Source organism: Xyrauchen texanus, chromosome 33, assembly GCF_025860055.1.
Source record: "Xyrauchen texanus isolate HMW12.3.18 chromosome 33, RBS_HiC_50CHRs, whole genome shotgun sequence".
Classification (NCBI taxonomy): Eukaryota; Metazoa; Chordata; class Actinopteri; order Cypriniformes; family Catostomidae; genus Xyrauchen; species Xyrauchen texanus.
The window spans coordinates 4,837,242-4,862,302 of NC_068308.1; the positions used below are offsets into that span (position 1 = coordinate 4,837,242).

Below are 25,061 nucleotides of genomic sequence, written 5' to 3' on the forward strand. Positions count from 1 at the left end.
CATTATCAGTGTGGCGAGCGATTTGGAGGTTGCATTTTTCCTCTACCATTACATTATTACTCCACTGAAGGTTAGGTTTAGGGTTTGGGGGGTACAGTTTATAAAATATGCATTCCTTTTCACTGTATTACATACTGTACAGCTAAAAACTACTTCATTTGCATATAGGGAGGACTAGCACTGATTCTTCATGTCATGTAAGTGAACATAATTTTAAAAAGATATTATTAATTTATTTAGGGGTGAAACATTTATACAGTGGACAAAAATTCAAACACACGTGGTGTTACGTGGTCTCACCCCAGGTTCCAGGCTGATGGTGTTTTTGGCACCTAAATTTAAAACTCTTCCATCAGTTTTATGTAATAAATTCAGCCCAGGTGCTCCATTTTCACCTCCTAGATTAGGGGAAAAAACACAATGTCTATATATAAACATGCATATACATATATATATATATACACACAGTGCACCCAGAAAGTATTCACAGCGTCAGTGCACAGCCATTTTCAGATCTCTCCAGAGATGTTCAATTGGGTTCAAGTCTAGGCTCTGGCTGGGCCACTCAAGGACATTCACAGAGTTGTCCCGTAGCCACTCCTTTGTTATCTTGGTTGTGTGCTTCGTGTAGTTGTCCTGTTGGAAGATGAACCTTTGCTCCACTCTGAGGTCCAGAGCAGGTTTTCATCAAGGATGTCTCTGTACATTGCTACATTCATATTTCCCTCGATCCTGAATAGTCTCCCAGTTCCTGCCGCTGAAACACATCCTCACAGTATGATGCTGCCACTAACATGCTTCACTGTAGGGATGGTATTGGCCAGGTGATGAGCGGTTTCTGGTTTCTTCCAGACATGACGCTTGCCATTCAGGCCAAAGAGATCAATCTTTGTTCCATCAGGCCAGAGAATTTTGTTTCTCATTGTCAGAGAGTCCTTCAGGTGCCTTTTGGCAAACTCCATGTGGGCTGTCATGTGCCTTTTACTGAGGAGTGGCTTCTGTCTGGCCACTTGACGATACAGGCCTGATTGGTGGAGAGCTGCAGGTTCTCCTCTCTCCACAGAGAAATGCTGGAGCTCTGTCAGAGTGACCATCGGGTTCTTGGTCACCTCCCTGACTAAGGCCCTTCTCCCCAGAGCGCTCAGTTTGGCCGGGCGGCCAGCTCTAGGAAGATTCCCGGTAGTTCCAAACTTCTTCCATTTACGAATGATGGAGGTCACTGTGCTCATTGGGACCTTCAATGCTGCAGACATTTTTCTGTACCCTTCCCTAGATCTGTGCCTCGATACAATCCTGTCTTGGAGGTCTACAGACAATTCCTTGGACTTCATGGCTTGGTTTGTGCTCTGACATGCACTGTTAACTGTGGGACCTTATATAGACAGGTGTGTGCCTTTCCAAATCATGTTCAATCAACTGAATTTACCACAAGTGGACTCCAATCAAGTTGTAGAAATATCTCAAGGGTGATCAGTGGAAACAGGATACACCTGAGCACAATTTTGAGTGTCATGGCAAAGGCTGTGAATACTTATGTACAAGTGATTTTTTTTAAATTTGTATTTGTAATAAATTTGCAAAGATTTCAAACAAACTTCTTTCATGTTGTCATTATGGGGTATTGTTTGTAGAATTTTTAGGAAAATAATTAATTTAATCCAATTTGGAATAAGGCTGTAACACAACAAAATGTGTAAAAAGTGAAGTGCTGTGAATATTTCCGGATGCACTGTATAATATAAAAGAGGTTATAAACAGCAAAAAAAAAGAAACATCTCATTTTCAGGACACTGTATTTTAAAGATTATTTTGTAAAAATCCAAATAACTTAAAACAGTTACCCTGCATGCCATACGGTCGTGTTGAACGCCTCTCTGTCAGCACAGACAGAACCACTGGCCTGCGAAACAGAAGTTTCCGAATAACACCGTCACCACCGTGGTACAGACCATCCCCACCAGAGCCGGACCTCAGGGAAAACTGCTCAAGAATCACTGGATACCTGAAACACAGAAAAAAACATAATCAATTAAATTATCACACAACACTTATATAATCCCACTATTTTAATTAAATGTTACAATTTTTATAAAATCCTGTTCTACATGCTGACCTCTTCTCCAGGATTTCTGGGTCAGTGATGCGCGTGTTTGTCATATGACTGTGAACGCCACTCCGCCCATTCCAACCTGGCCCCGCCCCTGCCCCCCCAGCAACAGTCTCATAGTAACCACTCTTCTCACAGCCAAATGATACATTGTTCATGCAGCCCTGAACAGAGAACAAACACACGAGATTATGACAGAACTGATATAATAACACAACGCTTCAATTATTTATGTGTTATGTGAGGGTTAGACAGGTCCGTGCGTGTTTATTTGCACAGGCAGCAAATCTGAGTTTTACAAACCAGATCCAAAACACATCTATATGTGCTTTGAACACGTTTGATCAAAAGCAGGTTTTAGGAAATGTGTTACGGTGTGAAGAGAACAAAGGACAGAGACTGTTTGTGATCAAAAACAAACAAATTGTAAATAGAAATACCAAATTAAGCTATTATAATTTATCCTTCTAAACTTGTTTTCTTTTTTTAAGTATTTTTTCTTTGAAATCACTATAGAAGACCCCCCCCCATAAAAACAAACAAAAAACAACTACTATTGACAAAAACAGATCTGATTTAATCACTCACAAAAGAACAATATGATTATTCAGTTTGTTAAATCAATGTGATTTATGTGCAGTAGACTCTTCAGGCCAACATGATTTGTGTAACAGACCTGTGAGGCTGCACACACTTGGAAAGCTTTGAAAATGACGTCCACCACTCTCTGTGACGTCAGCACATTCCCGCCCACCACCGCAGCATCCGGTGACGGCTGCAGGATTGAGCCAGGGGGGATGATGACTGAGATGGGGGTCAAACAACCCTGAAATATAATAAAACACATCACAAAAATGCAAAGATTTGAATGTTCAGAAAATTATTTAAAAAAATGACACCATTAAATTTTTTTTTATTTAACAACACAATTTAGAGTTAGGGAAGAACAAAGCTATTTCATGTTGGATGCATATGTCAGTCAAGGCAGAAAGAAGTTTCACCATCGCTGCCAAATATACTTGAATTATATTTATGCTGTTTCGAGAAGAATACTCCTTAATTTAGCAGAGAATCTGTTTTAACTTGTATTTCAACCCATTAATTCATTGCGATTAATGATTTAAAATATAACGTGTAAAAAACATTTACCCATCAGTCACGCATTAATTAACAATTCATCATGCCCCTGAATTGAATAAGGAATATTCCTACTATTGGATCACGTTAAGTTTGAAGTACCACCTTTATGTATTTATGAGTCTGAGTCAGCAGGGGGCAGTAAGCATGACTTGTGTGGGGTAGGGTTAGGTTAAGCGCTATCTGCTGTGATGTCATAAGCGAGTTGCATTTTGGGAGATGGAGCTGCCTGAAGTGTACATATGTGTAGACTCTCTCTTTCAAAAAAACTTCAAGAGGAGGGGGAGTTTCTAAGTTTCTCATTAATACAGAAATGAAGATTTTTAGAAGAATATCTAAGCTCTGCAGGACAATACAATGCAAGTGAATGGTGACCAAAACACCAAAAGCTTTAAAAAGGAAATAAAGTCAGCATAAAATAATTCTATAAGAAGGGTTGGGGAGTAATGAAATGCATGTAATGGGATTACTTATTTAAAATACAAAATGTAAGTAACTGCATTCCACTACAGTTACAATTTAAATAATTGGTATTTAAAATACAGTTACATTCAAAAAGTATTTTGATTACTGAAGAGATTACTTTGCATTTTATTGTCATTTGTTTCATTTAATATTTAGTCCTTTAGATGAAAAACATTTAGAAATGATGTGATCTAAAGTGCATTTGAACAGTGGTGAAACACTTTCTTATGATGTGTTACTTCAAACTTCTCTGTCTGCTCGTATGAATGTAAGTTTGGAGCAGAAGAAATAGAAATAAACCTTGTGTAAATTGTCAGCTTTACGCTAAGCTAAAATGCTATTTCTAGCCATTTTACATGCACATGTTACCAGACACGATAATATTTTTTTATCAAGAAAATTCACATTGGATCATAATTTCTATTTTTCTAGTAAGACCTTTGATATTAGGGCAAAAATCTTCTTCTTGAAAATAATCGTTTGAATTGTTTTCCAGTAAAAAAATATTAAAAAATCCTTAAAACAAGATCAATTTGATTTATCTTGTTTTAGAAACAACACTGTATAAGATATTTAGGTTTTTCAGAGAATGTATTTTTAACGTGTATTTTGTCTTGTTTTTATAGTCAAAACAAGTGAAAAACTCTACCAGTGCTAAAGAAGTAATCCAAAGTATTTAGAATACGTTACTGACCTTGAGTAATCTAACGGAATATGTTACAAACTACAGCATGTATTCTGTAATCTGTAGTGGAATACATTTCAAAAGTAACACTCTCAACCCTGTCTATAAGACTCCAGCAGATTAATCAATGTCTTCTGACATAATCCAGTTGATTTTGGGTGAGAACAGACCAAAATGTAACTCCTTTTTCACTGTAGATCTCGTCATTGCAGTCTCAAGGCACGGTCATGATTTCAAGCTCTATTACACTTCCTAGCGCTTGACACATGCACAGAGCACTAGATGGCACTATAGGAAGTGTAGTTGAACTTGAAATCACAATCACCAAGGAGACCACGGTCAAGATGTACAGTAAAAAGGAGTTACATTTTGGTCTGTTCTCACCCAAAACCAACTGGAAGACACATAAGACATTGATTAAACCACTGCAGACTGATGGATTATGTTTCTGCTGACTTTATCTGCTTTTTGGAACTTCAAAAGACCTGATCACTATTCACTTGCATTGTATGGACCTATAGAGTGAGAAAAACATCAGTCATTACATCTGTATAATAATAATGTGCAAAACAGTAAAAGACAAAAAGAAAGTGCTAAAAACTGGAGCACCCAAACATGATGTATATAGCAGAATTCTGAATTATTTTAGTGGAGTATCTGTAACTGCGATTCTAGTGTACGTGCTGCTAATTTCTGTGTCCCGGTTGTACATATTCATTTATTTACTTTTTAAAATGTTTGAATCTTACGCTTATTTCCCTTTAAATCCGCACGGAACTGGTGAAAAACCGTCTGCTTCAGCTGCCCTTAGCGTCGTCCCATTTCAAACGGATCACCAAAAATGCATGTTAAAATTAAGATAACGAAATTCATTCACAAAGTCGCGTAGTTTATTCTTGATAACATCAAAAGACATGAAAGCGCATTATTGGCACTATTTGCAAAGAGTAAAAAAATTATAAAAACAGCTGATAATAATAAAAACATTGAGTAGGGAGATGTGGGTGAGGTTTTCTTTTCTTTTCTTATTATTTTACTCTCCTGCTACCCAATACCTTGCTCAAATCTTTCAACAAACAAACAATAATCAATAATACTTTCAGTTTCAGTAAGGAGCAGGACTTTTATAGCATCTACAGTGAAATGCTGCAAAATGTGAAATAATATCTTTGATAAATTCACTGAATGCCCACCTCGTCACTACATCACTGATTTCAATTGGTCATCACTTTTTCCCGGAGAACTTTTCCAGGCCCATAAATCACCAAATCATGTTTTGCTTCAAATCTAATAACGTTTATGTGAGGATTAAGTTTAGCACTACGGTAATATAAATACAATGTACTTAGTATGAAAAGCATTGTGTCTCAGTTTTATAGCTTCAAAAGTCTCTGTGTGTGCGCATGTGTGAGACCTGGTTGAGAGGTATGTCCTGGCCCACCATACACCTCAGGCAGTAGATGAGGGCAGACAAGGTGATGGCACGAGGGGCATTACAGTTACCCCACACTTCTGCTCCTGTACCTGTGAAATCAAACACTGCACTGCCCTACACACACACACACACACACACACACACACACACAATGAAAAGTGGTGAAACTATGGAAAATCAATTGTTAGTATTCTGGAATGACCCAACTTGAGCCTGAAACCAGACCTGAATCCAATACTAAAATATTTGGTATTACCTGAAAATTGTCCACCAGCAATCTCTATAGAAATATATTTGTATATTTGCATTCATTAAGATGTTGAATTTGTGAACAAGTTAAGACTTTCTAGGAGTTACATTTTTAATTCAATTAAATTCAAAATGGCATGGACAGGAAGTATGACCAACCATGGCAAATTTGGCAACAATATACTGGGCATGACTCATGAAAATAGGCCCAAGTAATCAAAAGTCATAAGCATTTCTTTGTATCTTTTGGCCACTAGGTAGCGCTCTCTCCAAACTTTTGAGCCCATTAAGGACCTAGCTCATTGACACATACCAAATTTTGTCATGAGACACCAATGTGTTTGTAAAAAACAGCAATCTAAGACAAAATTTAAAATGGCTGACGCCCAATATGAACGACATAGGAAAATTGGGTATCATTACACTTGGTATGCCCCAAGGACTCTCATGATTTTAAGCCAAACTATTCAGAGGTTATAAGGAAAAATTGTCTTTGAATATTTCTAGACAACTAGGTCGTGCTGAGCCAAAACTGTGCAGGTACCCTCAGGTCATACTTGTAATGACTTATACCAAGTTTCGTGTCAGTAAGCTAAAGCGTTGCAAAGATACAGCCTTGTGTCCATTTTGTCGTGCATACCTTCAAATTCATAGAAGTGTTATGTGAGAAAGGTTTAGTAACAATAAATCTCATTTTCGTCATGAGTTGACACACACATGCAAAACTGAGCAAATGGAAAAAGTATTTTTTTTTGTTGAAAATTCTAAATGGTGGATAATCTAGTGTGGGGGGCTCAAAATTGATGCAACCTATGCCGATATGTAATGCCCCAAAGTATCAGAGGAATGGAATTTAGTTTCTAAGGCTTACGGTTCAGAAGTTATAGGCCGAAACGTTCGTGAAACTTCTAACTGTTTGAGACCCCAAATTTAGGTCAGTTACTTTTCAGAGTATCTTCTGTCAGTGTGCCAAATTTCATAACTTTCCTATGTACGGATCTATGGGCTCCCATAGATTTCAAGACAGGAAGAATAACAAAAATGAACAGAAACAATATGTGCTTCAGAACCTTTGGCGCTTGGCCCCTAATAATCCTAAATATATTTACTTTGCCTCAAAGAACTAGCAAGAAATTGGTTCATATAATTTATTTGTGCACATGCCTTTTTTTTTTTTTAAACGCGCAGTGCTTCAGCATGGCAGATGTGTCTGTGCAGTAAATCAACTGCAAATACAGTGTTTTCACACTGAAATTAACGTTTGCAGCTCCTCATTTCTTGTTTAGGAAGACAAGTAAGCTGATTTATACAATACCTTTTGTACGGTGAATAAAAAAGTCTGAGTTTGCTTTCATTAACATTGAACGTCTTTTGTTATTTTATGGTGTGTACAATTAAAAAAAACAACTTTTATTCATGGGTGTTTAAATGTAATTGGAGTTCATACAATTATTTTATATTTAGAATGTATTATCTTGACTAGGCTATAAAATATAAAACACTAGTTTCTTAACTGTAAACAAATAAAAGTCCATGAGTTTAGCCACAGCCAGTCAGACTACTACTGGTTCTTAGGTGTTTTTGTTCTGTTCAACTCATCCATATAACAGTGAACATGAACTGTTTATTATCATACCTGGCTAGGTAAATGTAAAGTTCAGCAAAGCACTTCTTCACTGATGATTATTATTGGAATAGCTGATATTTTGTCTGCACTGCCATCTGTCATTTGTAGAAGAACTGTGGTGCGGGTGAAGTATAAATGCGTCATGCCGTCGCTGCGTGCGCAAGACCCATTGCAGTGCCAGGCGAAAGTATAAACATGGCTTCAGATTAATGTTAGTGAGAGTTTTTCAGGCCATGCAAAGAAATACGGCAGCTTGCCATATCTCTCCCACACCTGGTTCACTGCTTGCGGGTGAAGTCTCCATTCTCCGTACAGTAAATCTGCTCCCGTGATATTAACATGTTAAAAAAGATGTGCAAAAGCAATAGCACACACAAAAAAGGTCTGAGCTGATCTACTTATGTAGTCTCCTGAGGATTGCGTCTTTCAGATATGTAAAATAGCACGTCTTGGCAATCTTTGCGCATTTTCCCGAAATGAATATGCAATTTTGAAATGTGCATCCAATGCGAAAAATAAAGGGTAGTGTTGATGCAAATTAATTAAATTGCACCCACAAGGTTATCATTGTGACAAGACTTTGAGAACAGAGAATACATAGAATACCAATTGATGGCATTCATTAACGTGGGCATTGTTTTAATTTTGAATTATTTAAAATGGATTAAATTGCAACCGCAAAGTGATTTATCATGCCAGAGAGCCATTTCATAAACAGAAACTGCAAGAGTAAATTAATATGAATTAAAAGGCAGCAACATATTCATGCTGTGCAACATGCTTTTTCTTTTTTCTCATGATTTGAGAATATATATTACACGATGACACATATTAATATGAAAATAAATTATTTCTCATTAACTAATGTTTTATTTGGTTATTTTAGAACTCAAAATCATAACTGATAACATACTGATGGCCTTACAACTCATAAAAGCTCTAAGATAAAAATAGACTACTAACAATTTAACAATACATATTCTCATGTAATTCAATGTTTTAAACATTGTTTTTATATTGCAGAATATTTAAAGTAGTGGTTCTCTTCGGTGCTCAGTTGAAGTCGGCAGGCCGGTTCGCACCAGTCTCTCTCTCTAACTTTTTCATTGTCAAAATATTTGCGGTTCGAGTGGTGTGATGGTTTAACATGTACATTATACACACATATACACACACATATATATATATATATATATATATATATATATATATATATATATATATATATATATATATATATATATATATATATATATATACACACACACACATACATATATATATATATATATATATATATTTGTGAATTATGAATTGAAGCGATTTTATCCTCTGCTCCACAATAGGTCGAACAGCCCTGGAACATTTTCTGATGCCCCCAAAAATATATATACAAGTAATTCAATTAATATCATAAACATGCAACAACTAGTTAAACTAACGACTACTAGTCGACTATGAAAATCTTTGGTCGGGGGTAGCCCTACTAAATATTTGGTACTTACTGCATCTGGATGGATAAACTCAACATAGTTTCCAATATCTCACCAAGACAGGCATTTTGACTGTTCACACACTGCCACCATCGCGAGCACTCTCTTTACACAAACGCACATACGTGCTTGAAAGCAGCCGCCAACAAGATTAAATCAGTATTTGGTATTACATATACTGTAGAAAGACTGATATCATTAAATTATACATATTACTTAATATAAAAATATATACATATTTAGTATCAATTTGATACCAAAGCACTGGTACTTTCAGTACAAGGTGATAAAAACCTTCAGTGGGGTTCGATGAAGACACAGAACTTGAGTTTCTTTGAGACTCAAGTTAGCTCACTACTGTTGAGCTTCAGATAAATTCGTAAGATACTACTTACCAGAAGAACCATCCTACAGCGTATATGTTTAATCCCCCGCACCGCACACCCAGCTGCCGTTCAACACACCGGAGATATCGGACGACCCGATTCCTCTGCCACGCTTTCTGTCCAGTGTATTTATGTTAAAGTGTTTTTGTTCATTATGACATTAAACGTTTATCACCTTTTATTCAGTATGGCCTATTTGTTCATAGGGAATCAGAGAGAGCAAAAAGGCGTGATGAGTCTAAGAGTTGTTGGCTAATGTTGTTTGAAAACATATTTATTATATATTTGTAATTCCGTTTAGTGCCACTAGTAGTGCATAAATTACACACTGTACCTTTAAGCCCTGGTAGCACACCCCTAGCACCACTCATGAAACATACAAATAATTTCATACCTGCAGTTCATTAATTTGGACTTTCAGTCTTATCGGTGTTCCATCATCCATTTGATCTTCTCCTTCGACCTCAAGAGAGCCCGTTTCCTCACACCGACGCCGGGCGAAATCTTTCAGCATGTCTCGAACTGCCAGTTCTGCGTTACTCTACATACACAGCTTACAATTATCAATAATTTACAATAATATAAGCCTAAACTCTGACTCAAACACAGAGCTGGCAATAAATATCATTGCACTTTCAGCAGACGTATTCACACAGATATACAGTACACACCTGAATGTAACCCATGTATGCCTGGACGACCTCCAGACCGTAGCTGTCAATCAATTCCCCTACCAACTGGCAGCCCCTCTGATTGGCTGCAACCTGTGCCCGCAGGTCCGACAGGTTGTCACGAAGGTTGCGTGTCCCGGAGCATCCTGGGTACTGTGCTGGTGCCATGAGAGCTTCAGTCACAGCTGATGAAGATGATGATTATAATGAATGATAATGTAGAACAGAACATCAAACAAAAACACATCTATCTCCATCTACAGTGAGGAAAATAAGTATTTGAACACCCTGCTATTTTGCAAGTTCTCCCACTTAGAAATCATGGAGGGGTCTGAAATTGTCATCGTAGGTGCATGTCCACTGTGAGAAACATAATCTAAAAAAAAAAAATCCAGAAATCACAATGTATGATTTTTTAACTATTTATTTGTATGATACAGCTGCAAATAAGTATTTGAACACCTGAGAAAATCAATGTTAATATTTGGTACAGTAGCCTTTGTTTGCAATTACAGAGGTCAAACGTTTCCTGTAGTTTTTCACCAGGTTTGCACACACTGCAGGAGGGATTTTGGCCCACTCCTCCACACAGATCTTCTCTAGATCAGTCAGGTTTCTGGGCTGTCGCTGAGAAACACGGAGTTTGAGCTCCCTCCAAAGATTCTCTATTGGGTTTAGGTCTGGAGACTGGCTAGGCCACGCCAGAACCTTGATATGCTTCTTACAGAGCCACTCCTTGGTTATCCTGGCTGTGTGCTTCGGGTCATTGTCATGTTGGAAGACCCAGCCTCGACCCATCTTCAATGCTCTAACTGAGGGAAGGAGGTTGTTCCCCAAAATCTCGCAATACATGGCCCCGGTCATCCTCTCCTTAATACAATGCAGTCGCCCTGTCCCATGTGCAGAAAAACACCCCCAAAGCATGATGCTACCACCCCCATGCTTCACAGTAGGGATGGTGTTCTTGGGATGGTACTCATCATTCTTCTTCCTCCAAACACGGTTAGTGGAATTATGACCAAAATGTTATATTTTGGTCTCATCTGACCACATGACTTTCTCCCATGACTCCTCTGGATCATCCAAATGGTCATTGGCAAACTTAAGACGGGCCTTGACATGTGCTGGTTTAAGCAGGGGAACCTTCCGTGCCATGCATGATTTCAAACCATGACGTCTTAGTGTATTACCAACAGTAACCTTGGAAACGGTGGTCCCAGCTCTTTTCAGGTCATTGACCAGCTCCTCCCGTGTAGTTCTAGGCTGATTTCTCACCTTTCTTAGGATCATTGAGACCCCACGAGGTGAGATCTTGCATGGAGCCCCAGTCCGAGGGAGATTGACAGTCATGTTTAGCTTCTTCCATTTTCTAATGATTGCTCCAACAGTGGACCTTTTTTCACCAAGCTGCTTGGCAATTTCCTCGTAGCCCTTTCCAGCCTTCTGGAGGTGTACAATTTTGTCTCTAGTGTCTTCGGACAGCTCTTTGGTCTTGGCCATGTTAGTAGTTGGATTCTTACTGATTGTATGGGGTGGACAGGTGTCTTTATGCAGCTAACAACCTCAAACAGGTGCATCTAATTTAGGATAATAAATGGAGTGGAGGTGGACATTTTAAAGGCAGACTAACAGGTCTTTGAGGGTCAGAATTCTAGCTGATAGACAGGTGTTCAAATACTTATTTGCAGCTGTATCATACAAATAAATAGTTAAAAAATCATACATTGTGATTTTTGGAGTTTTCTTTTTAGATTATGTCTCTCACAGTGGACATGCACCTACAATGACAATTTCAGACCCCTCCATGATTTCCAAGTGGGAGAACTTGCAAAATAGCAGGGTGTTCAAATACTTATTTTCCTCACTGTATCTCCTAAACATTGGAAAATAATTTAAGTGTAATTCATCCTTATTATGCTACATGACTGCATCATTATTTCATTGATCAGCATTAGGGCTGTCAAAATTGCTCAAAAATGACATTCGAATATTCCCTCTAAAAAAAACACATATATTCGAACTATTCGAATATCTGGTTGCGCATTTGGTCAATGACGCGCATTACGTCAATAACAGGACAAATTAATACAAAGAGACATAACTATTTGTATAGGTAGTTTATTTAAGTTTAAACATATTTGACAACGTATTACCTACACAAAAACAAGTAAATCAACTAATGGCCAAGACCTCACTCTCGCTCGCACGCGCAGGCACTCTTTCTCTCTCTCTCGCCCTCACGCTCTCTGCGCATAACGGTTTAAAAGAACAACAACAATAAACAAATGTTGAGTGCTGATCAAGAGTTTTGTGCAAGCAATATAAGGTCGCGACTCTTGTCCCAAATATAGCAGGCTTCATTCAGTGATTAAAACAAATTATTAACATTAATTGAAGTTTTACAGTATATAGAACCGACATTGAACGCTCCGAGCGAGCTGTGCTGTGGTAAACATGGAACTTTTCCTTGACATGAAACGGTAAATAATCAAACCAGTGGAAGCCTGCAGTGCATGAAACTGCTGTATCTAACCTACCTTATTCATGCAACATCTATTCAGTCAGTACAGTAGCCTTACATTTTAGTCATGTTTCTGTTTAACGTTAAATAAAACGAGGCACACAATTCCGAGAAATGTGACAACAAAGACCCCTCAGGCAGCACGCCCACTCGCAAAGCAGACAGCCGCACATCTGCTACCGCGGGCGCGTTTTTTTTTTCCACATTCGAATATTAATTTTCACCTTCGAATTTCTGTTTTTTAAAACTATTCGAATATATATTCGAATTTAGAATATTCGTTGACAGCCCTAATCAGCATAGAAAACATAAACATAGTATACAGGGTATGAAATCATGTCCTTTCAATAATATTTCTTTCCTTAATATTTAAGGATCCATTATTTTATATTTTGTTAAAACGTACCCATTTCCTCATGCAGAGGAGCACATGCACAGTAAAATCAACTTAATACTGCTTTAGTGATGAACACTGTGGTAAAACAAAAGAGCACTCAATAACTACTTTTGGCTCTTTAGCTGTAATAATTAATCTAAAACTGAACATTACTGTAAAGGTGAAAATATTCTTACAGCAAATTGGAAGAAAAAACAGGTGTGATATCATTTAGAACAAAATCTGGCAAAAAAAAAAAAAAACAAGAAAAAAAAAGAGAGGTGTTTTTTAGTTCATTGCGGTGGTTCGAAACAGCTTGTCAGTGTTAAATTTTCTGAAAAAATTCATACCGGCTGTTAAAGATATTCTTACTGCCACTGGTCCACATCATCAGTGGGTGTGACCCAGTGCTCCACCTACTTTGATGGCAGGACTTTTTCCCTGGAAGATTTTTTAACTCAATCGAGATCAGTCAACATTACGAACACACTGGCATGCAGAAATGCTGAGTTGGTGCAAACTTCACTACATCTGTACAATCTTTCACATAGAGACATATTCCAAGACTATGCTATGTGAATTTTTGTAAGATTACGTCTATAAAATACAATAACAGATTGTAACCGGAGCATATTATGGCAGCTTATAGCGTGCTAGCATAAGCAGTAGCTACCAAAAATGCAAAATGTAACCAACAAATTATTACACATTATCTACTGCATATACAGTTGAAGTCAGAAGTTTGCATACACTTAGATTGAAGTCACTGAAACTAACTTTTTAACCACAGATTTAATATTAGCATACTATATATTGGCAAGTTGTTTAGAACATCTACTTGCATGAGACAAGTAATATTTCCAACAATTTTTACAGACAGATTGTTTCATTTTTAATTGAATATATCACAATTCCAGTAGGTCAGAAGTTTAAATATACAAAGTTAATTGTGCCTTTCAGCAGCTTGGAAAATTTCAGAAAATTATGTCAAGCCTTTAGACAGTTAGCTTCTAATAGGAGGTATACTGAATTAGAGATTTACCAGTGGATGTATTAAGGCCTAACTTCAAACTTGGTGCCTCTTTGCTTGACATCATGGGAAATCAAAAGAAATCAATGAAGACCTCAGAAAACAAATTGTGGACATCCACAAGTCTGGTTCATACTTGGGAGCAATTTCCAAATGCCAGAAGGTACCACGTTCATCTGTAAAAACAACAGTATGCAAGTATAAACACCATGGGACTACGCAGCCATAATACCTCTCAGGAACGAGACACATTCTGTTTCTGAGAGATGAACATAGTTTTGTGTGAAAAGTGCAAATCAATCTCAGAAAATATAGCAAAGGACCTGGTGAAGATGCTGGAGGAAACAAGTAGACAAGTATCTATATCCACAGTAAAACGCGTCTTATATCGGCATAACCTGAATGACTGATCAGCAAGGAAGACACCACTGCTACAAAACCGCCACAAAAAAGGCAGACTACAGTTTGCAAGTGCACATGGGGACAAAGATACTTTTAGCAGAAATATCCTCTGGTCTGATGAAACAAAAATGGAACTGTACGGCCATAATGACCATCATTATGTTTGGAGGAAAAAGGGTGAGGCTTGTAACCCAAAGAACACCATCCCAACCGTGAAGCATCATGTTGTGGGGGTGCTTTGCTGCAGGAGGGACTGGTGCACTTCATAGAATAGATGGCATCATGAGGAAGGTATATTATGTAGATATATTGAAGCAACATTTCAAGACATCATCCATGAATTTAAAGCTCAGTTGCAAATGGGTCTTCCAAATGGACAATGACACCAAGCATACCTCCAAATTGGTTGCAAAATGGCTTAAGGACAACAAAGTCAATGTATTGGAGTGGCCATCACAAAGCCCTGACCTCAATCCAATAGAAAATATGTGGGCAGAACTGAAAAAGCATGTGCAAGCAAGGCGGCTTACAAACCTGACTTGGTTACACCAGTTCTGTCTGGAGGAATGGGCCAAAATTCCAGCAACTTATTGTGAGAAGCTTGTGGAAGGCTACACAAAACATTTGACCCAAGTTAAACAATTTAAAGGCAATGTAAACCCACTGGGAATGTGATTAAATAAATTAAAGCTGAAATAAATCATTCTCTCTACTATTATTCTGACATTTAGCATTCTTAATATAAATGAGTGATCCTAACTGGCCAAAGGCAAGGTTTTCTACGGTTAAATGTCAGGAATTGTGAAAAACTGAGTTTTAAAGTATTTGGCTAAGGTGTATGTAAACTTCTGACATCAACTGTATAATACTTTAAATCATTATCTAGTAGTTAGAGGGGTCATGTCATAAATATTTGTACTTTATTATTTTCCTTGAGGTTCACTTTTAATGTCATAAGGTTGTATTAAATAACCTTTTTCCAACCTGTCTCTGGCCCTCTGTCTGAAACTCTCGGTTTAAGTGTACTTCCCCATCAAGACTTCAACATACATGCCCACTGTGTTATGACTGGCTAACATCTTTGCAGCGCACCCCCGCCATTACACTTGTGGAACTGCTTTTTTTCCAAGAATGGAAAAATTAAAACAAGCAAGTGACACAAAATCCCCTAAAATCATTCAGCCCAGGCAATCATTGATAGCTCTATGTCCCAATTTATGTGATGTGCCCAATCAAACTGCTACAGTTTTATAATCGAAAACTGAACAAAGTGTGCACACGGTTGGTTCCCAATACCTACATTCAAACAAGTTTGCCAATAAAATAAAACAATACAAAACTGAAAACAGTGAAAATAGTCCAGACTACCACAAGCTGAGAATGTGAAGGGTTAATAAAGCAGTATCCAGCTCTAGGTCGAGTTATAAGGAACGGTTAGCCCTGGGCTTCCCCTCTGTTGTGTGGCCACTTTAATATGCATCCTGTGTAGATAAATACGGTATGTTCGCTGGGTGGGGAGTCACCCTCGATCGTTTAACAATTGTCAGTCTAACCTTTCTCCTGGAAGACTCCACCCATGACCAGTTTAAAGGAGGTGAAGACGGCACCCTCCTGCTGTAGAGAGGTAGAGTGGGGCGGCATCGATCCTGGAGTGATGCCGCCAATATCAGCATGATGCCCCCTGCTGGCCACAAAGAACACTGGTGCACTCACACCAACACTAAACACCTGCAAAAGACAACAGTCAATGTCACCAAACCTGTCAAATATGTTTTAGCAGCTCATATTTCACAACAGGGAAACTAAAAACACAGCCTGTTTTTAGGACCAATCAAATGTTAATAATTGGAACATATCTGTGATGACAATTAAATACAGTGGCACCTGCAGCTGTTAATACTGTGCGTACCTCTGACTGACCTGAAAAACATTTTCTGTCAGAATATTTCAGCAATAATGATGCGTGTCCCTTATTTCTATTGGCTGTTTAAAATCACATCTAGTGATGCCCGAGGTTAGAATCATTCATTAGAGTTGGTTCGTGGCCAAGCAGGCTTGCAATATGGTCTGAATCGATTCGTGATATAGTCAGATTCATTTGGACCAGCCTCTCACTGAATCATATGGAGTCATTTATTCTCACTCAGTAAAACAGGATCTGGATAACATGGAGAACAAACAGAGCACTGGATAAAATGTATATTTACCTTCAATCAACTTAAACAAAAGGCTACCTTTTAGAGAGGTTACTTTGATAAATGATAAGGTTAAGACTGTGACCCTGGTTCCCTGAAAGGAGGGAATGATGCACTGCATCATATCTGATGCTATGGGGAAAGGGCGGACTGACCATCGGGAAAACTGGGACTTTTTCCAATGGGCCGGCCACAAAACATGGCCGGATGGGCAGCGATAAGATGGAATTGGCCACTGCGTTATGCAGAACGGGCTGCCGCATGGTGCCGTATTTGTGCTTTTTGGAGTGTAAAAATTTTGGCATCCATTCACTTGTATGGACCTGCAGAGTTTAAATATTCTTCTAAAAATCTTACTTTGTGTTCTGCAGAAAAAAGAAAGTTATAGACATCTGTGATGGCATGAGGGTGAGTAAATGATAAGAGAATTTACATTTTTGTGTGAACTTTCTTTAAGTAGCCCACATTGTTCTCCTTTTAAGATAGAATGTTCAACATTGATTTAGTTCTTGTATCTTTTAAGCCAAGCAATAATTGTGTTCTCATTCTAATGCATGATGCGCAATTTTCTGAAGTTTGCGACTGGTGGAATGTTCTGCCTAATGTATTGCTTTACAAAGATTGATAATTTTCTATCAGGCATTAGAAAAAACTTGATAAAGGCTGAGCATAATTATAAATTATCATCTCTACTTTTCTGGTAATTTATTATACAAATTAACACACTTTCTACATCAGGGGTTGGTATTATATAAAAAAAAAACTAACAATATTATTAAAAAATATTATTATAAAAAATGTAACTGTTTTATTCTATTACATTAATATTTTTAAAGCTGCTAAAGTTATTCGGCCAAAAGTAGTGAGTGGTTATCTCGTTTCCTTGTTATTGTTGTTTGATTAATAGCCTTTATATGACATAGTCTACTAGACAGTGCTCAATTCGGTTACATGTACACTTCAAGTCTGACATTTTGACGCAAATACGCTTTTTGTCACACTGTTTCCATTAACTTTAGACCAAACCAACTGCGTTTACATTAATGCCTCACCAAGATGGGCATTGGTGGAATTATAAAGTGTATTTGGCCATTTAGGCGTGTACCCACATTAGCTGCCTGTCAATAAAACAGCACGCAGCTACAGACGTCAGGAAATAAAAAGTCAATCTTTTATATTTTATCTAGATCAACCAACCAATGGTGCTCTTGCTATCACGATTGATGTAATGAAAACCCCTTGTCTAGATGTAGAACATGGGCTAAATATAGAAAACTACTCAAAAGTTTATCATCTATATCAAGGACATCTCTTTTTTTCAGATAAACATCAAGATTGTTTTATCGTCCAGCCCTATTGATAACATTGCCTTAAACTCTCACAGATACTCCATAATATCAGTGATAGATAGCTCATTTACAGGCTCACAATCAAAACACAATCAAAATAGTGGAGTGATTTGTCAACGCTGGCTCTGCCCAGGCAATCACAGCGGTTGTGCTGAATGGGCGAAGCCACTTTAAGTGGAGTAGAGAAGGCACACCAGGGTAAAACGGCGATAGATCCTCCTCAAATTTCCATGCTCTAAAACCACAGAAGGAGTATAGTTATCACTAACCTGAAGGAGAAGATTCTAACAAAATAGTGTATATATTCTGGCATATACAGTATACGCTCGATGACGCACACAAAGGAGGCAGAGCACAAAGCGTTATCTGCCAATTAAATAGAGATAACCCCCCCAGCATCAAAATGATTGACTTGAAAAGGAACTACAACTAGTGATGAGTCATGTGAATAAGGCGCCTTTCACAAAAACATGTTTGGCATTTGCCTGCACTTTTCAATCGTTTTCCATGTAAACATTTGCTAGAAGGATGGCTTTGACCATTGAACCACATATTGCTGTGTTTTTAGCACCTCTCGAAAGAGCATTGCATTTTTAGTCACCATGTCAAGTTACATAAAAAAATGCATCTTGAAACACCGGTGTTCTGCTTTCATTGTTGGGAATGCCCCAAGGTGGTCCAAGTCCAAGATGACATTAAGATCATCCATCTTCATTTTCTTAGTACGACAACACATTTGTTCTGAACAGCTTCTTTTTAGAAATGCTTCAGCCAATAGTTACATGAACATACTCAAGAAAAGAAGAAGAAAAGCTTCTATCAACGTCACAAGAATTTAATGCGTTGGTGTTTGATTTTGCAAAAACTTTCTTTCATGGAGCATGCCCCCGGTCCCCCCTAGGCAATAAGCGTATACTTCTTAGTCGGATTTCTATGCGTACCCTCAGATGAAACCATGCCGTGATTAACCATATTCCCCTATATACATCATGACAGTATTAATTGAAATATATCTTGAAGTCTTTCATTAATTCTGATTTACTAAAATAAATAAAAATGGGCATGTGTTTTTTTAAATAAAATATAAACTGTACATGTTCTTAACTGAGGTGAAATGCTAAAACAAAATGCTCAAATGTGAATTGTGTATCCTACGGGAGTGATGACGGTGAGGTCTGGTAGATGACTGCCGCCGGCACACGGATGATTACTGAGAATAACATCTCCCTCCTGCATACCGCCAGACGCTTTTATCTACAACAAATAGACAACACACACTTTAGTTCAGGGCTGCAAGTATATTTGCCTGTACAACTCTCAACTGAAGATAACATCTTTATTTCATATGCATGAAATCAATAAACAAAAAAAGTTTACATTTACCATTTAAAATCCTTTCAGTTTGCAGCACAGTACTATGCAATGAGTCAAACGTGCGAAGTCAATGGGTATGACCAATGAGGGTTTGAATTTTCATCCCAACTCACTCCACGTCTAGCTGTTAGTCAGTTGGCGAAAATGTGGGGGCGAAAATCAAGCAAATATAAATAAAGACAAGCCATTCATAAGAACTTGGTAGTGTAATGGGCTGTCCGAAATACATTAGAAGACAATAGAAATGTTCTGTCAAATTTTCTGTTGCACTGTATTGCATCATCATCATTCATCAATATCAGGTATAACTCTATGACACACTCTATGCATGGAAAAGCTGGTGCTCATCGGGACTAATTTTATGAAGGCTCCATCAAATTATAGAGAATAATTAATCATCTTGATCTACTGACACACAACATTACGGTAGTATTAACTGTAATTGTCAGTGACATTATTTTATCATCCACTGTAATTCTAGAGTTTTGAAGATGCATTTTGATCGCACCTGCTGGTGGAATCCCCAACCTGCAAATGAAAGGCCTGAGTTTAGATTTGTGCTGACAATAGATGTGGTTCTCAGACATTTTAAGCGCAATTATCCATTTCTCCGAAAAGCTGCATCTTATTTTTTGTGCTGCTTCATTTACAAGTACATCATAATACACCAACAGGTTTGAGCATACTCTCCCTATTGCCCCAGTTGTGTTACCATGCCAAAAAATGGAAGTAGATTTAGTTGTAGCGATAATCACACAGGGCACCAATTAAAATAACTTGGCCTCACACAAAATACACCAAAGTATGTGGTGATTTTTGACCACACATCACTAAAGGTGTGTGTGTGCACGAGTATGAATATCAGATGGCCCCTCCTTCCTTTCACCTAAAGCACCAGCTAAGAAATTTCACCTTAACAGTGTAAGAATGAAACCAACAGACCATTCAATAAATTAGAAATATGTTAATTACAGAGAGTTGGTTAAGGATTTGTGAGATTCAGCCTAACCTTTAGAGCCCTTATTGCATTATCAACACAGTTGTAATACAATTTTTTTTTTTTTACAAAAATATAAAACAAAAAACTAACAACTACTAAATGGCATTTATATACAAAAATATTATATAAATGAATAGGTAAATAAAGTGCAAACAGATTATATAGGATTGCCTTGCGTATTAAGAAGGCCTTAGTCTTTCTATCACCAGAACAGATATAGAGAAAGCTACAGGCACATTGTGTTCCCGCTTGTTCTGTGTACATTTGTGAATTTTGCTGCTACCATAGCAGGGACCCAACACATATCACAGAGAGCTGTTAGAAGTTGTTTGTTTTTCCACCAAGAGCTGAAGGAGGACTATGTGTGCCCTGTTGTTGTGGCAGCGGCTGTAGAGTTATCTCAGAGGGAGTGGGAGGACAAGCTGGACCCGCAGGCTTTGATGGTAGAGGGGTCTACCACTTTTTGGTTGGTATCAGGTGGGTCGCAACAAAGGAGCAGGAGAGCTTTGTTCCATTATACACAAGTTCCTCCATTTTCTCAGAGAAGCTCAGAATTGTGGATGTTGGCGAGAGGGAGAAAGTGTGTGGTGAGAGAGGCTGTGGCTCTGGTGTTTATGGAGGCTGAGGTATGTTATCTTGCTTCCTGTATCTTGGAGAAGAATGCTTTGTGGGTGGGGCTCAGCCTGGATTGCGTCCCAGAGAAGTGGATGTTGTTGCTGCTGTGTTATCATTTTCTTTGTGGGATGCATCAACCAAATGTCCATTCAGGTGATGAAGTGTGATCCTGTAGTCATTGTGACCAGGGTTGGGAACCGTGAACCGGTTCTTGTTCAGAACCGGTTCCATTCTTTAAAAAATGCTGAAATTGTATGATATGCATGACTTTTGGTTCCGTTAATGGTTTCCTTGTGTGAATTTTCTGCCAATGCGGATGGAACACTGTACAAAAATACTCCGACAGGTGTTTTTCCAACAATGCATTTCAGCAGCAGCGCTGCCCTCTACTGGGTCTACAGCATAAACTAACAAAATAATGACGCTTATGAGCCAGCTCTGTTGAATCTACAGCACAAAGCAAATGCCACTTCTAGTCGGGTGTAGTTTTAATCTTACACTGATGTGCAAGTTATGAATGTCCAACTCTAAATTAAATGATACCTTTAGAAGTCTTACAAGCTTGAAGTACAACAATAGACAACAGAACGCTGTCTCTGGAACTGTTACTGTTATATCATGCAACTTTAAATTTTTGAGACTTTAATCAAGCAGTGTAGTTACTGACAATTTTTTCATATGACAATGTTTAATTAAATATACATGAGTTTTATAATGCAAGAAATTTTATAAAAACAAAAAATTTATGAATAAAATTTGCTATCACATTTAGTGTTTCTTTAGATTTTTTTGTAATTAACATTTTTATTAAATCTTACAATAACAAAAAAACATACACACACACACACAATCAACATTTATCAACATCAAAATTTTGAAATAATGTACAGATTTAGCTGTTTTGGAAGGAAATTGGTACTTTAATTCACAAAAGTGGCATTCAACTGATCACAAAGTATAGTCAGGACATTACTGATGTACAAAACAGCACCATTACTAAGCACCATTACTTGTGGATGAAATTACTATTTCCAGCAGCCATCACTCCAACACCTTATCCTTGAGTAATCATGATAAATTGATCATTTGGTACTAGAAAATCACTTGCCATTATATCAAACACAGTTGAAAGCTATTTAGTTTGTTAAATGAAGCTTATCACTGTCTTTCTGTTTGTTTTTGAGTTGCCACAATCAGGTCCGCCATCCCAATATGGACACAGACTTTGACTGCAGAGTGCATGTACATGCTCATTGCCACCCTGAATATGAAAAACGAATATTCTAATAAAGAGCGTTTTCTTACTCTTAATGATTGTTTTATTTAAAAAAAACAGCAACAAAAAAACAGCAACTTCTACTTTCCACAGCACTGCCATCATCCACAACCCACTCCAGCACCGTCCACTACCACCCACCCATCCTTGTGTTACTCACTCACTCACTGTTTAGGGATGTGTGGCAGCGGGGGCGTGGTCAAGCGCCCGTCCGGGAGAGAAAAGCGGTAAGGGCGCTCACACCTGAGCTAAATTATGTCTAACACCTGTCTCTAATTGCAGTAGCTTGAGGAGAGCGGCATAAAAAGCAGCAGCAAGAGAGCCCAGGGGAGAGCCCGACACGAAGGCCAAGAAGCTGCTGTGTTGAATCTGTGAATCTGTGTATAAACTATTGATTTAGAATTAAAAAGCAACCTTACCTGAAACCTGTTGCTTTTTCCGTCCCTTCCTCAGTGGAAAACCCTCACAGGATGCTAGTCTCTCCCTCAGTGTACCTGCTCTGCATGGTGGGGATGCTCGTCTCTCCCTCAGTTTCTGATAGAGGGTGTGGTCATTGTGAAGAGTCTGATTATTTTCTTGCTGACTTCAGGCCTAAAAATTAGCTAATTGCAAGCTTTAGTAATTCCAGCAGGTTGCAATATAGTTGCCTTATAAGTAGGGATGGGTATCGTTAGGATATTATCAATACTATTACTCTGATTGATACTCCTTATCGGTAAAAAATTTATATAAATGTATAATTTTTTAAAAGATTGTTGTTTCTAGAGTAGCAACAGTAATGTTTACAACAGCAAAGTCACTATACAAACTCAATATCTCACTGGAAACAAATCTAATATGTCAATAAAATAATTGTATCCAATGGCTGTGAAGGAAAGCAGGGAAGGCTGTCATCAAGGGGCTGTGTTTGATGTCAATCAAACTGCGCACATGTGGGTCAAGTGCAGGTGGACCGGTCACCATCTTTGCTGCCTACATAGCGTTTGGGTATCAGAATCAGATGACAAGCTGAAATGTTGTAATTATAAACATTTATGTATTTATCATGTAAATACATATGCATTCTATTTTTGGTGATATAAGTCAGTAAGTAAATTGTTATACTTGATCCCATTAAGGATCAACTATAGACCTTTGCATGGGCCCGGGGTCATCTGTACCATTTGACCCCCCCTGAAGGCGGGCCTGGCCACAGTATGCAATAGACTGGTATGTCTTAAGGTCAATATTTGGTCAAAAATGGCAAAAAAAAAGAAACAGCTTTCTCTAGAAACTCATCAGTCAATCATTGTTTTGAGGAATGAAGGCTATACAATCAGACCTAACAACCATAGGGAAATATTTTGAGTACCAAAATAGTGCAACGCTTAGTTCACATGCTTTTGCAGCACAGTCATTCCCCACTCACCGCCATGTCGTTATTCAACATATAAATCGGCTATGAAGAAAAAAATACAATCATATATGCTTGAGAAGAACTCTTTTAATCTTTAACTCACTTGCACTGCTCTGGGCTATACTATAATATACAGTGAAAGTAAAAAGTTTCAGTACACCTGCTTAAAACAATATTTCATTGTATGATATGTGTGATTATACAAACTGATAACCATAAGTGAATTGCATTCAGTTATTTAATAAAAATGGAAATAATTAATTTTGTATATTTAAGTAATATCACACGAGCAAGAGTGCGATATGGCCCTACATCAGCATGCTGATGTAGGGCCATATAGCACGATAGCGAGTGTGATATTGCTTATATACAACAGTTCAATGAACAATTACATTTAAATTTTTTTTTTTTAAAACCAAGTAAGGTCATAAAAACGCATGTGCATGGAACTACTGTATTACGCTATGGATCAGAATCTGCCATTACTGGTTCAAAACAAATGATGCGTCCAAACCTCCATTAGTAATTCAAAATGTTCACTTCAGAAATAGTATCACGGCTTGCGCTGTTTCTAACAAGTTATTGGATAAACAAGGATGGATTGATGGGTGTGTGCATGTCTATGTGTGTTAGAGAGAGAGAGAGAGCGAGAGAGACGGAGCATGTGTGATCACCTGTTGCCACTCCCAAGCAGATATGCTGTCAGCGTTCTGAAGGTCAGTTTTCTCAGTAGAAAAATAGCGTCCAAGCGGGGGTATTTCTCCCCTTTTCATGGTAGGCACGCAAGAGTCATTCACTAAAGAAACAGCAATGTCCTCTGTCATTTTTAAACAGTGTGTATCCAATGTGGTAACTCAGTAAGCACCTCAAGTTCTGTAATCAAACAGTCCTTTGTGTCTCTCAGCTGCAATGAGCCTTAATCCTGAAATTGTTCATTTAAAGCCGTTTAAAACAATATCCTAGCTTAAGAAATGTAGTGGTAATAAGAGCGATCACAGAGCGCTGTTCCATGTAAACAATGACTAACGGATTCACTTTACGTCACCAACTGGCTCATATTACACACAAACATGATCTTTTGCTACCACCTGCTGGCTAACATATGTAATTTCAAAAATAAAAGACAGTAACTCCTAACAGATATGCACTGCTCTTACGCCATAGTTTAGAATGGCACGAACGCAAGCGGATTAATAATTAAATAATTGAATCCACATATATAGGCATACATAGGCCTAATGAAAAATATTTAGTCTATTCAATTAAAAAATT

At 37.9% G+C, this 25,061-nt stretch overlaps 1 protein-coding gene across 1 annotated transcript in view; it reads right to left on the reverse strand.

The window, feature by feature from the left end:
• The window catches only part of oplah (5-oxoprolinase, ATP-hydrolysing), a 72,700-nt gene that overhangs the window by 5,758 nt on the left and 41,881 nt on the right, over positions 1–25,061 (reverse strand). The window contains exons 18-26 of the mRNA XM_052102935.1: positions 19,284–19,382; positions 16,138–16,312; positions 10,256–10,440; positions 9,979–10,125; positions 5,809–5,943; positions 2,784–2,933; positions 2,114–2,271; positions 1,842–2,002; positions 301–398 (exon numbers count right to left, since the gene is read on the reverse strand). Coding sequence (XP_051958895.1) covers positions 301–398; positions 1,842–2,002; positions 2,114–2,271; positions 2,784–2,933; positions 5,809–5,943; positions 9,979–10,125; positions 10,256–10,440; positions 16,138–16,312; positions 19,284–19,382 — 1,308 coding nt within the window. The remainder of the gene's footprint in view (positions 1–300; positions 399–1,841; positions 2,003–2,113; positions 2,272–2,783; positions 2,934–5,808; positions 5,944–9,978; positions 10,126–10,255; positions 10,441–16,137; positions 16,313–19,283; positions 19,383–25,061) is intronic.